The 13,837-nt window shown below is 59.6% G+C and overlaps 1 protein-coding gene across 2 annotated transcripts in view; it reads right to left on the reverse strand.

Annotated features, from left to right (window-relative positions):
- si:ch211-221n20.8 (uncharacterized protein LOC100034409 homolog) overlaps positions 1-13,837 on the reverse strand; it is a 234,870-nt gene that overhangs the window by 108,190 nt on the left and 112,843 nt on the right. For both annotated transcript variants that reach the window (XM_068016442.1, XM_068016433.1), the window contains exons 12-13: positions 7,939-8,031; positions 5,654-5,749 (exon numbers count right to left, since the gene is read on the reverse strand). In XM_068016442.1, the coding sequence (XP_067872543.1) occupies positions 5,654-5,749; positions 7,939-8,031 (189 nt within the window). The remainder of the gene's footprint in view (positions 1-5,653; positions 5,750-7,938; positions 8,032-13,837) is intronic.

Below are 13,837 nucleotides of genomic sequence, written 5' to 3' on the forward strand. Positions count from 1 at the left end.
GTTCTGCACTGTCGGACGGTCAGTACCGAGGGAGTGCTGCACTGTCGGAGGGGCAGTACCGAGGGAGTGCTGCACTGTCGGAGGTTCCGTACCGAGGGAGCTCTGCACTGTCGGAGGGTCAGTACCGAGGGAGCGCTGCACTGTCGGAGGGTCAGTACCGAGGGAGCACTGCACTGTCGGAGGGTCAGTACCGAGGGAGCGCTGCACTGTCGGAGGGTCAGTACCGAGGGAGCGCTGCACTGTCGGAGGGTCAGTACCGAGGGAGCGCTGCACTGTCGGAGGGCCAGTACCGAGGGAGCGCTGCACTGTCGGAGGGCCAGTACCGAGGGAGCGCTGCACTGTCGGAGGGCCAGTACCGAGGGAGCGCGGCACTGTCGGAGGGGCAGTTCCGAGGGAGTGCTGCACTGTCGGAGGTTCCGTACCGAGGGAGCTCTGCACTGTCGGAGGGTCAGTACCGAGGGAGCGCTGCACTGTCGGAGGGCCAGTACCGAGGGAGTGCCGCACTGTCGGAGGGTCAGTACTGAGGGAGTGCTGCACTGTCGGAGGGTCAGTACTGAGGGAGTGCTGCACTGTCGGAGGGGCAGTTCCGAGGGAGTGCTGCACTGTCGGAGGTTCCGTACCGAGGGAGCTCTGCACTGTCGGAGGGTCAGTACCGAGGGAGCGCTGCACTGTCGGAGGGCCAGTACCGAGGGAGCGCTGCACTGTCGGAGGGGCAGTTCTGAGGGAGTGCTGTACTGTCAGAGGTTCCATACCGAGGGAGTTCTGCACTGTCGGACGTTCCATACCGAGGGAGTTCTGCACTGTCGGACGGTCAGTACCGAGGGAGCGCTGCACTGTCGGAGGGGCAGTACCGAGGGAGTGCTGCACTGTCGGAGGGGCAGTACCGAGGGAGTGCTGCACTGTCGGAGGTTCCGTACCGAGGGAGCTCTGCACTGTCGGAGGGTCAGTACCGAGGGAGCGCTGCACTGTCGGAGGGTCAGTACCGAGGGAGCACTGCACTGTCGGAGGGTCAGTACCGAGGGAGCGCTGCACTGTCGGAGGGTCAGTACCGAGGGAGCGCTGCACTGTCGGAGGGTCAGTACCGAGGGAGCGCTGCACTGTCGGAGGGCCAGTACCGAGGGAGTGCCGCACTGTCGGAGGGTCAGTACTGAGGGAGTGCTGCACTGTCGGAGGGTCAGTACTGAGGGAGTGCTGCACTGTCGGAGGGGCAGTTCCGAGGGAGTGCTGCACTGTCGGAGGTTCCGTACCGAGGGAGCTCTGCACTGTCGGAGGGTCAGTACCGAGGGAGCGCTGCACTGTCGGAGGGTCAGTACCGAGGGAGCGCTGCACTGTCGGAGGGGCAGTTCTGAGGGAGTGCTGTACTGTCAGAGGTTCCATACCGAGGGAGTTCTGCACTGTCGGAGGGTCAGTCCTGAGGGAGTTCTGCACTGTCGGACGTTCCATACCGAGGGAGTTCTGCACTGTCGGACGGTCAGTACCGAGGGAGTGCTGCACTGTCGGAGGGGCAGTACCGAGGGAGTGCTGCACTGTCGGAGGGGCAGTACCGAGGGAGTGCTGCACTGTCGGAGGTTCCGTACCGAGGGAGCTCTGCACTGTCGGAGGGTCAGTACCGAGGGAGCGCTGCACTGTCGGAGGGTCAGTACCGAGGGAGCACTGCACTGTCGGAGGGTCAGTACCGAGGGAGCGATGCACTGTCGGAGGGCCAGTACCGAGGGAGCGCTGCACTGTCGGAGGGCCAGTACCAAGTGAGCGCTGCACTGTCGGAGGGCCAGTACCGAGGGAGCGCTGCACTGTCGGAGGGCCAGTACCGAGGGAGCGCTGCACTGTCGGAGGGCCAGTACCGAGGGAGCGCTGCACTGTCGGAGGGGCAGTTCCGAGGGAGTGCTGCACTGTCGGAGGTTCCGTACCGAGGGAGCTCTGCACTGTCGGAGGGTCAGTACCGAGGGAGTGCCGCACTGTCGGAGGGTCAGTACTGAGGGAGTGCTGCACTGTCGGAGGGTCAGTACTGAGGGAGTGCTGCACTGTCGGAGGGGCAGTTCCGAGGGAGTGCTGCACTGTCGGAGGTTCCGTACCGAGGGAGCTCTGCATTGTCGGAGGGTCAGTACCGAGGGAGCGCTGCACTGTCGGAGGGTCAGTACCGAGGGAGCGCTGCACTGTCGGAGGGGCAGTTCCGAGGGAGTGCTGCACTGTCGGAGGGGCAGTTCCGAGGGAGTGCTGCACTGTCGGAGGTTCCGTACCGAGGGAGCTCTGCACTGTCGGAGGGTCAGTACCGAGGGAGCGCTGCACTGTCGGAGGGGCAGTTCCGAGGGAGTGCTGCACTGTCGGAGGTTCCGTACCGAGGGAGCGCTGCACTGTCGGAGGGTCAGTACCGAGGGAGCGCTGCACTGTCGGAGGGGCAGTTCCGAGGGAGTGCTGCACTGTCGGAGGGTCCGTACTGAGGGAGCTCTGCACTGTCGGAGGGTCAGTACCAAGGGAGCGCTGCACTGTCGGAGGGTCAGTACTGAGGGAGTGCCGCACTGTCGGAGGGTCAGTACCGAGGGAGCTCTGCACTGTCGGAGGGTCAGTACCAAGGGAGCGCTGCACTGTCGGAGGGTCAGTACTGAGGGAGTGCCGCACTGTCGGAGGTTCCGTACCGAGGGAGCGCTGCACTGTCGGAGGGTCAGTACCAAGGGAGCGCTGCACTGTCGGAGGGTCAGTACTGAGGGAGTGCCGCACTGTCGGAGGTTCCGTACCGAGGGAGTGCTGCACTGTCGGAGGGTCCGTACTGAGGGAGCTCTGCACTGTCGGAGGGTCAGTACCAAGGGAGCGCTGCACTGTCGGAGGGTCAGTACTGAGGGAGTGCCGCACTGTCGGAGGGTCAGTACCGAGGGAGCTCTGCACTGTCGGAGGGTCAGTACCAAGGGAGCGCTGCACTGTCGGAGGGTCAGTACTGAGGGAGTGCCGCACTGTCGGAGGTTCCGTACCGAGGGAGTGCTGCACTGTCAGAGGGTCAGTACTGAGGCAGTGCTGCACTGTCGGAGGGTCAGTACCAAGGGAGCGCTGCACTGTCGGAGGGTCAGTACTGAGGGAGTGCCGCACTGTCGGAGGGTCAGTACCGAGGGAGCGCTGCACTGTCGGAGGGTCAGTACCGAGGGAGCGCTGCACTGTCGGAGGGTCAGTACCGAGGGAGCGCTGCACTGTCGGAGGGTCAGTACCGAGGGAGCACTGCACTGTCGGAGGGTCAGTACCGAGTGAGCGCTGCACTGTCGGAAGGCCAGTACCGAGGGAGCGCTGCACTGTCGGAGGGCCAGTACCGAGGGAGTGCTGCACTGTCGGAGGGGCAGTACCGAGGGAGCGCTGCATTGTCAGAGGTTCCGTACCGAGGGAGTGCTGCACTGTCGGAGGGCCAGTACCGAGGGAGTGATGCACTGTCGGAGGGCCAGTACCGAGGGAGCGCTGCACTGTCGGAGGGCCAGTACCGAGGGAGCGCTGCACTGTCGGAGGGCCAGTACCGAGGGAGTGCTGCACTGTCGGAGGGGCAGTTCCGAGGGAGTGCTGCACTGTCGGAGGTTCCGTACCGAGGGAGCTCTGCACTGTCGGAGGGTCAGTACCGAGGGAGCGCTGCACTGTCGGAGGGTCAGTACCGAGGGAGCGCTGCACTGTCGGAGGGTCAGTACCGAGGGAGTGCTGCACTGTCGGAGGTTCCGTACCGAGGGAGCTCTGCACTGTCGGAGGGTCAGTACCGAGGGAGCGCTGCACTGTCGGAGGGCCAGTACCGAGGGAGTGCCGCACTGTCGGAGGGTCAGTACTGAGGGAGTGCTGCACTGTCGGAGGGGCAGTTCCGAGGGAGTGCTGCACTGTCGGAGGTTCCGTACCGAGGGAGCTCTGCACTGTCGGAGGGTCAGTACCGAGGGAGCGCTGCACTGTCGGAGGGGCAGTTCCGAGGGAGTGCTGCACTGTCGGAGGTTCCGTAGCGAGGGAGCTCTGCACTGTCGGAGGGTCAGTACCGAGGGAGCGCTGCACTGTCGGAGGGGCAGTACTGAGGGAGTGCTGGACTGTCGGAGGTGCAGTACCGAGGGAGTGCCGCACTGTCGGGGGGCCAGTACCGAGGGAGCGCTGCACTGTCGGAGGGCCAGTACCGAGGGAGCGCTGCACTTTCGGAGGGGCAGTACTGAGGGAGTGCTGCACTGTCGGAGGGTCAGTACCGAGGGAGCGCTGCACTGTCGGAGGGTCAGTACCGAGGGAGCACTGCACTGTCGGAGGGCCAGTACCGAGGGAGCGCTGCACTGTCGGAGGGCCAGTACCGAGGGAGCGCTGCACTGTCGGAGGTACAGTACCGAGGGAGTGCTGCACTGTCGGAGGGGCAGTACCGAGGGAGCGCTGCATTGTCAGAGGTTCCGTACTGAGGGAGTGCTGCACTGTCGGAGGGCCAGTACCGAGGGAGCGATGCATTGTCGGAGGGCCAGTACCGAGGGAGCGCTGCACTGTCGGAGGGCCAGTACCGAGGGAGCGCTGCACTGTCGGAGGGCCAGTACCGAGGGAGCGCTGCACTGTCGGAGGGGCAGTTCCGAGGGAGTGCTGCACTGTCGGAGGTTCCGTACCGAGGGAGCTCTGCACTGTCGGAGGGTCAGTACCGAGGGAGCGCTGCAGTGTCGGAGGGTCAGTACCGAGGGAGCGCTGCACTGTCGGAGGGTCAGTACCGAGGGAGTGCTGCACTGTCGGAGGTTCCGTACCGAGGGAGCTCTGCACTGTCGGAGGGTCAGTACCGAGGGAGCGCTGCACTGTCGGAGGGCCAGTACCGAGGGAGTGCCGCACTGTCGGAGGGTCAGTACTGAGGGAGTGCTGCACTGTCGGAGGGGCAGTTCCGAGGGAGTGCTGCACTGTCGGAGGTTCCGTACCGAGGGAGCTCTGCACTGTCGGAGGGTCAGTACCGAGGGAGCGCTGCACTGTCGGAGGGGCAGTTCCGAGGGAGTGCTGCACTGTCGGAGGTTCCGTAGTGAGGGAGCTCTGCACTGTCGGAGGGGCAGTACTGAGGGAGTGCTGCACTGTCGGAGGTGCAGTACCGAGGGAGCACTGCACTGTCGGAGGGCCAGTACCGAGGGAGCGCTGCACTGTCGGAGGGCCAGTACCGAGGGAGCGCTGCACGTTCGGAGGGGCAGTACCGAGGGAGCGCTGCACTTTCGGAGGGGCAGTACTGAGGGAGTGCTGCACTGTCGGAGGGCCAGTACCGAGGGAGCGCTGCACTGTCGGAGGTGCAGTACCGAGGGAGTGCTGCACTGTCGGAGGGGCAGTACCGAGGGAGCGCTGCACTTTCGGAGGGGCAGTACCGAGGGAGCGCTGCACTTTCGGAGGGGCAGTACCGAGGGAGCGCTGCACTGTCGGAGGGACAGTACTGAGGGAGCGCTGTACTGTCGGAGGGACAGTACTGAGGGAGTGCTGCTTTCTTGGAACTTTCGCTGCCCAATTTGGCCCCTCAGGATTATGTACAAAATCCCATGTCACCATTTATAACATCAGTCAATATGAGTGAAACAGATGATGTGGTCATTATCACATTGGCTATTCAGAAAGAGCCTGGTTTTCTGATCGTTTGAATGAGGGCTGAATCTATCATCTGCAGATCGCCAAGTCAGACTGGGAGTAATCGTGAGATTGAAAGTTCCGATTCACTAACCTGTCTGACATCCGATTCCGGTCCAGCCCTGGGAACACAGACACATGTTGGAGCGCATGCAGGTCCCACCGTGAGAGCAGGGCGGTGAACACATTGCTAGAGACACAGACAGGAATGAAGTTAAACCAGGTACATCACTGACTGATTCCAGTTACTCTGGCACTGCATCCCGACTGGATAAAGATTCTTACACAGGATCCTTGTCGCTATGGTTACCCCTGTACAGAGGGGAGGGGGAGGGGGCAGTGGAATGGTCCACTTTGCAGCTGTAGAAGCTTTTAGTACTAATTTATTCAAATAAAAATGAGATAAATTTCTTCCAGTAAATTATATTTTGGGACCCAGTCTATAACTAATTTAAGATGTGATGTGTGATGAGTGTAACTCATGAGGAAGAGGTGAGTTTGAACCTCTGGTTCCGGAAGCTCTCCCCCACTGGGGGTTTTCCACATCTCATGTCTGGCTCTGTTTTGGACTCAGTGATTGAAATTGATGGCTGTGATTGGTCAATAACTCAATTATCATTGCAACGACTGAGAGGAAAACAGGTGAGGGAGGTGTTCCTCTGAATAGGAATGGATTATCGCCATTGCCAGACAGGCAGTGATGTGGGCACATCAATTGAACATGGTGACAGAGATTGGAGAAAGCATCGGAATGTCGGGAGTAATTGAGGCAGAGACAATTGCATCTATAAAGTAAAAATTATTTGAAACAGAGTAAGAGAGATATGGGGAGAGAGTGGGGCAGGGGGAATTAGTGTGGGGATTGATACAGGGCTATGGGGAGAGAGTGGGGCAGTGGGATTAGTTTGGGGATTGATACAGGGCTATGGGGAGAGAGTGGGGCAGTGGGATTAGTTTGGGGATTGATACAGGGCTATGGGGTGAGAGTGGGGCAGGGGGATTGGTTTGGGATTGATACAGGGCTATGTGGAGAGAGAGTGGGGCAGTGGGATTAGTTTGGGGATTGATACAGGGCTATGGGGAGAGAGTGGGGCAGTGGGATTAGGTTGGGGATTGATACAGGGCTATGGGGAGAGAGTGGGGCAGTGGGATTAGTTTGGGGATTGATACAGGGCTATGGGGAGAGAGTGGGGCAGTGGGATTAGTTAGGGGATTGATACAGGGCTATGGGGAGAGAGTGGGGCAGTGGGATTAGTTTGGGGATTGATACAGGGCTATGGGGAGAGAGTGGGGCAGTGGGATTAGTTAGGGGATTGATACAGGGCTATGGGGAGAGAGTGGGGCAGTGGGATTAGTTTGGGGATTGATACAGGGCTATGGGGAGAGAGTGGGGCAGTGGGATTAGTTTGGGATTGATACAGGGCTATGGGGAGAGAGTGGGGCAGTGGGATTAGTTTGGGGATTGATACAGGGCTATGGGGAGAGAGTGGGGCAGTGGGATTAGTTTGGGGATTGATACAGGGCTATGGGGAGAGAGTGGGGAGAGAGTGGGGCAGTGGGATTAGTTTGGGATTGATACAGGGCTATGGGGAGAGTGGGGCAGTGGGATTAATTTGGGATTGATACAGGGCTATGGGGAGAGAGTGGGGCAGGGGGATTAGTTTGGGATTGAAACAGGGCTATGGGGAGAGAGTGGGGCAGTGGGATTAGTTTGGGATTGAAACAGTGAAGAATTAAAACTGCCTCTTTCGGTGGTTCGGGAGTGTGTTTGATGTATGTACCACTTGATGAAAGTTTACTTTGCTAACTTTCTGTGCTCAGCAGGTTGGATTTTGGTTTTTTAGGATAAAAAGGCAGACAGGACTGGCAATAATTTCAATTTAAATTACTTCTCGAAGGTATGACATAAAGTTGGACTATTCAGAGAATATATTACAGGAATCTGAGTTGAATTAATCGTAACTATCTGGCTGAGACCAGCACTCACTGTGTTCCAATCTCTTTGCATGATCCTGGTTCCCGAGAACATTCCCGTTCGAGTTACACATCTGCACAGAGACACGCAAACACAACAGACACACGCAGACACAACCAAACACACACAAACATACACAAATCTCAAAGACACGCAACACACACAACACACACACGCAGACACAACACACACACAAAACACAGACACACAACATACACACAACCACGCAACACACACATCACTCACACACAAAACACACACACCACATTCACAACACACAACTATGCAACACATGCACAGCCCCACATATACACACACATACAAACAACTACACACAAAAACACAGATAGACAAACACAACACACAAACATACACACACAGACACATGGAATATTGAGACATACCAGAGCAACCTGGCCCAGGGTATCCAGCCGGACAGTCACACGTATCAGGAGCCACACACAGACCATAGTTCTGACAGACGGGGTTACAAACCGCTGTGGGGGAAGGTGAAAGGAAGAGACAGAATGTCATCAGTTTATGACAGCACACATTGTATAACATGGCACAGGTTTGCGAGAGAGAGAGGAAAGATAGATCTGTGTCTGTGTCAGAGATTGTGTGTAATTATAAAATACAGAGTAAAGCTCCCTCTACACTGTCCCCATCAAACACTCCCAGGACAGGTACAGCACTGGGATTGGCTGGTCAATTTGGAGCACTTCCTGCCAGCAATCAGGGGGAGCAGCTGCATCTGTGTTGCAGCAATTGCAGAGTGGAGAGTGGAGACTGCAGCAACTGGAGAAAGGTGAATACAGAGTGGAAACTGCAGCAACTGGAGAGAGAGATTGGAGAAAGGTGAATACAGAGTGGAGAGTGCAGCAACTGGGGAGAGAGACTGGAGAAAGGTGAATACAGAGTGGAGGGAAACCATCAAGGAAGGCTGCAATTTTTCTGGAGAGGTGGGTGTCAGGGCACCTGAAAGACTATGAAGTTTAAACTGTTTGGGGGAGGGAGAAGAGGCCTGAAGACTCAGTGGTGGGGCAGCCAAATCCAGTTGGGGCCCCTGTGTTTGTATTGGTGTTTGCACACAGAGAGCTCCCTCCCCACCCCAACTGCCTGCTCGGGACAGCTGGAGTTGCCCGGGTGAAGACTGTCTTGTTAAAATCAGAAGAGGAGAGTACCGGGCGGCTCCAGCCGTCCCGGGCGAAGAAGCCTCCCCCAACTGGAAGACAACAAACAAGTTTGGACTAATTGTGATAAAGGTGCTCCAACTGGCAGTTGGAACAAACATCCTTTTCAGCCTTTCTCTCCCTTCCTCCACTCAGTCGCCTCAATCACCTATCCTCCCCTTTTCCTTTACCATCCTACGCCATCCTCCTCTACTCCCACTCCACCTTGTTTAAAGTTTGCTTTTTTAAAAAATTGTGTAAATTTGTTTTGTTTCTTGGGGGTGGACGTAGCTCTTAGACCCCATGGCAAGCCCCTCTTCGCCGGTGGCGGGGCCTTCCCGTTCATATGCTGCTGCGGCTGCTGCAGCTGCACCTATTGCCCCGTCACCGTTTGCTTTATTAACATCGAAGCATGGGGTCAAGAGCTACGTCCACCCGAACATGACTATAGAGGCATGCGTGAAAGCAATGGCCGAGGTTGTCGGCCCTTCGGCCATTGTTGCAGCCTCTAAAATGTACGGAAAGGCAGTGTTTTTTCTGAAGACCGAGCGGGCGGTGTCCCTGGCTCTGAGCAAGGGGCTCGCCGTGGGCGGGACCTTTCTGCCAGTGGACCCCCTGGAGGCCACTGCGCAAAGGCTCATTTTATCCAATGTCCCACCCTTCATCCCTGGTGAGCTCCTCCTTCCCCACCTGCACCATCTGGGGGAGGTAAAGACGGGGCTCACCCCAGTCCCGCTCGGTCTTCGGGAGAACAGCCTCCGACACGTGTACTCCTTCCGCCGCCAGTTATTCATGCAGCTGGCGCGGGAGGAGGTGACAGAGGGCCACTTCAATGTAGAATTCCAGGGGACGGCCTACCGCGTCTTCTGGACCTTGGACGGGGTGCGGTGCCATGTCTGTAAGGGGGTGGGGCATGTTCGTAAGAACTGCCCCAACCTCCCGGCTGCCAACTCCAACTCAGCGGCCCAGGGTGGCGACGCTGCACCTCCTCCCACCCCCACTACACCACCACCAGATACCATTCAGTCGGTACCGGAGGCTGTGGTTTTCACGGCCTCCGGCAGGGAGGGGGGTGACCGTCCAAGTGGAAGGAAGGCGCGGAGGAGAAATAAACATCGAGAGGCGCGTCCCCTGGATATCGTGACACGACCCGAGCCTGAGCTCAGCCCAAGGCCCGATCTCGGGAAGTCAACTTGCCCCAGGGCTGGGCTCAGGCCCAGGGTGAATAAAAAAAAGGAGAGTGTGGAGGTGGAGGCCTCTGATGATATGGAGGTCTCTGAGCCTCCGCACACAACTGGGAAAAAGAGGAGAAGGCACCCCTCCACAGAGGTAACAAGGGGCCCTGAGGCGCAGGGCCCATCTGTTGGAGGGGAACTCTCCTGTTTCGGGTCCCCAGGTTTCCCCTACCGCCACCACCAAGGCTGCAAAGTCCGGGCAGGTGCTCCCTATTCCTCAGGATGGAGGGGAGGGGATGGCCCCGGTACATGAGGCCCCTCCTGAAGGAGTAAGTGGGGCCCTGCTTGTGGTGGGGGAGCCTGGGGAAGCCGCCCATTCTGCCACTGCTACTGGGTCGGGTGTCCTGAATGAAGGGGAGGGCGAGGCCCCAGAGGGTCGGGCCTCCCAGCCGGAGTCCACCACCAACCAGCAGACACCCGACCCAGTTATAACTGAGAATGCTGCCCCACCTGCTGGGCCTGTGGGTGCTGGCGGAGCGGGAGATGGCCTCCTCTCGCCGCCTCCAGTCTCGGCTCCGGCTGGTTTCCCGGAGTCGGGAACTTCTGTCTCCCCTGGACCACTCATTGCCCTGGGGACGGAGGTGGAGGGGGGTCCTGAACCGCTGGTGCCTATAGGCTCCAGTTTCACAATAGAACCCAGAGAGGACTCCTCCGCCATCGATCCTGGGGGTGGGATTGTGACGGAGGCGGGACCAGCTGGCGCGGCCGGGACGTCCGCCCCACAGTGTGTGGTAGATGTGTCGGCCGCTGGCGGTGACGACCCGGAGGAGGATGGGGATTCGGTGCGGGGCACGGAGGATGATCTTGATTCCATCGCCAGTGAGGTGGTGGAGTCCCTCGTGCCTCCCACCGAATCTCCTCTCATCCCCACGGCGGAACTCCGGGATTTCCTCGCGGCTTGCAGGGGTTGCCGCAATAAAGTTCAGCTGGCCCTCGACCGTTGGTCGAATCTGGCGCTGATTATACAGTCCGTCCGTGCCGCCCTTAAGATAGCGGGCAAGCGCGCGGACGTGAAACTGGTTGAGAGGCGCCGTTTTAATGTGTTCCTCAATGGGTTGCTGGGGGAGTGGAGGGCCAGGTGCACTTCCACTCCCTCCTCACAGTGAGCTGTTGGTGACGGGTTTTAAGTACCTTTGACATGAAGATAACCATAGCCAGCCTCAACATCAACGGCAGCAGAGGGGCTCACCGCAGATTTCACAATCTCTCAGTCCTTAGGGAAGGGAGATACACGGTGAGCTTTCTGCAGGAAACCCACACCGTTCCGGGAGACGAAGCCACCTGGCTCCTGGAGTGGCAGGGTGGGGTCTACATGAGTCACCTCACCCCTATTTCTAGTGGGGTGGCTATCTTGTTGGCCCCGACTTTTCAGCCGGAGATCTTGGGGGTCAAGGAGCTAGTGCCGGGCCGCTTGCTCCACCTCGCCGTTCGCCTGGGTAGCGTGCCGCTCCACTTTGTGAACGTGTACGCGCCCAGGCCCGGCGCTTTGCAAGCGCGCTTCTTTGAAGAAGTGTCCGCTCTCTTGAGCTCCATCGATAGCGGCGAGTGCATCATCCTCGGGGGGGATTTTAACTGCACCCTCGAGGTGGGGGATCGCTCCGGTCCCCAGCGCGGCCAAGCGTCGGTGGAGAAGTTGAGGGGACTGATCAGCTCCCTTAACTTGGTGGACGTCTGGCGGAATCTCCATCCCGACTCCAGCGCCTTCACGTGGAGGTCTGGAGGAGGGGGGTCGCGAATCGACCGCCTCTACATTTCGCAGGCGTACATCTCCCGCGTTTCGGCGGCCTCCATGCGGCTGGTGCCGTGCTCGGTCCACCGCCTGGTGTGGGCGGAGTTCACTCCGCACCGTACGCGGGCGGGGTCCGCGTACTGGCACTTTAACAACCGGCTGCTGGAGGACGTGCGATTTCGGGACTCGTTCTGTCGATTCTGGGCCGACTGGAGAAGGAAGCAGGGGGGCTTCCCCTCCTTGAGGCTATGGTGGGATGTGGGCAAGACTCACATCCGCGTCTTCTGTCAGGAGTACACGAAGGGGTCGACCAAGAGGCGGGAAGCCGAGATCGGGCGCCTTGAGAGGGAGGTGCTCGACTTGGAGTCCCGCCTCGGTCATGCCGTCGCGGACCCGGCCCCGTGGCAGGCGTACAAAGAGAAGAAGGGCGCGCTGAGGGACCTGCAGCTCATAGGGTCCCGAGGCGCGTACGTGAGGTCACGGATCCAGATCCTGGAAGATTTGGACCGCGCCTCACCCTTCTTCTACTCGCTGGAAAAATGGCGGGGGGTCCGTAAGCAGCTCGTCGAGCTGCTGGCCGACGACGGATCCTCCATCACGGATCCGGAGGGAATGGGCCTCCTGGTCCGGACGTATTACAGTGCGTTGTTCTCTCCGGATCCGTCCAGCGAGGATGCGCGCAGAGTTTTGTGGGAGGACCTGCCGCAGGTCAGCCCGGAGGGCGCCGAAGGATTGGAGGCTCCGCTCACGTTGGCGGAGCTGACTGGCGCCCTCCACCAGCTCTCGAGGGGCAAATCCCCAGGGCTGGATGGGTTGACCGTGGAGTTCCTCAGGGCGTTCTGGGACGTCCTGGGGGACGATTACGCGCGGGTCCTGGGGGAAAGCCTGGCGACCGGGGAGATGCCCCTCTCGTGGCGCAGGGCGGTCATCGTCCTGCTGCCGAAGAGGGGCGATCTCCGCCTGCTTAAAAACTGGCGTCCGGTCTCCCTCCTCAGCACGGATTATAAGATCTTTGCCCGGGCTATGTCTACCCGCCTGGGCTCCGTGCTGGCCCACATGATCCACCCCGACCAGTCCTCCACGGTCCTGGGCCGGTCCATCCAGGACAACATCCACCTGGTCCGGGACCTGATCCATCTTTCCCAGAGGACTGGTCAGTCGGTCGCCTTTTTCTCCCTCGATCAGGAGAAGGCGTTCGACAGGGTGGATCACCATTATCTTTTCGGGACTCTGCGTGCTTTCGGACTCGGGCCGCATTTTGTGGCCCGGGTCCGACTTTTATACGCCGCCGCAGAGTGTCTAGTCAAAGTTAACGGGTCCTTGACGGCGCCCCTTCGATTTGGGAGAGGAGTGCGTCAGGGGTGCCCCATGTCCGGCCAATTGTATACCATCTGCGTGGAGCCCTTCCTGTGCCTGCTTCGCAGGAGGTTGACGGGATTGGCTCTGCGCGAGCCGGCCATGCGGGTCGTCCTCTCGGCTTACGCCGACGACGTGCTCCTCGCAATCACAGATCCCGTTGACTTGCGGAGGATGCGCGACTGCCAGCAGACCTTTTCTGCCGCGTCCTCCGCGAGGATCAATTGGGAGAAATGTTCCGGACTCCTGGTTGGTCAGTGGCGGGTGGACTCCCTGCCGGAGGAGATGACACCTTTTGCGTGGAGCACCACGCACCTCCTCTATCTGGGAGTCCACCTTAGCCCCGCTGAGGAAGCCTGGCCGGCAAACTGGCAAGAGTTGGAGGCGAAAGTCACCGCTCGGCTGGGGCGCTGGACAGGACTGCTCCGAGTGCTTTCCTACAGGGGCCGAGCGTTGGTCATAAACCAACTGGTGGCCTCGATGCTGTGCTACCGGTTGGTCACTTTGGCCCCGCCCCCTGTATTTGCCACCAAGATCCAGAAGAAACTCGTCGATTTTTTCTGGGGCAAGAGGAAACACTGGGTCTCTGCCGCGGTCCTGAGTCTCCCGATCGAGGAGGGCGGTCAGTCGCTGGTGTGCGTCCGCACCCAGGCTGCGACTCTCCGCCTTCGGACCCTGCAGAGATACCTGTACGTCGAGCGTCCTCCCAGATGGTGTGCGCTGGCGACGTATTTTTTCCGCCAGTGTCACTGCCTTCAAGACGACACGCAGCTCCCGGTGGAGTCCGTTAGCCGCGCCTCTCTGAGGGAGT

Source organism: Heterodontus francisci, chromosome 2 (genome assembly GCF_036365525.1).
Source record: "Heterodontus francisci isolate sHetFra1 chromosome 2, sHetFra1.hap1, whole genome shotgun sequence".
Lineage (NCBI taxonomy): Eukaryota > Metazoa > Chordata > Chondrichthyes > Heterodontiformes > Heterodontidae > Heterodontus > Heterodontus francisci.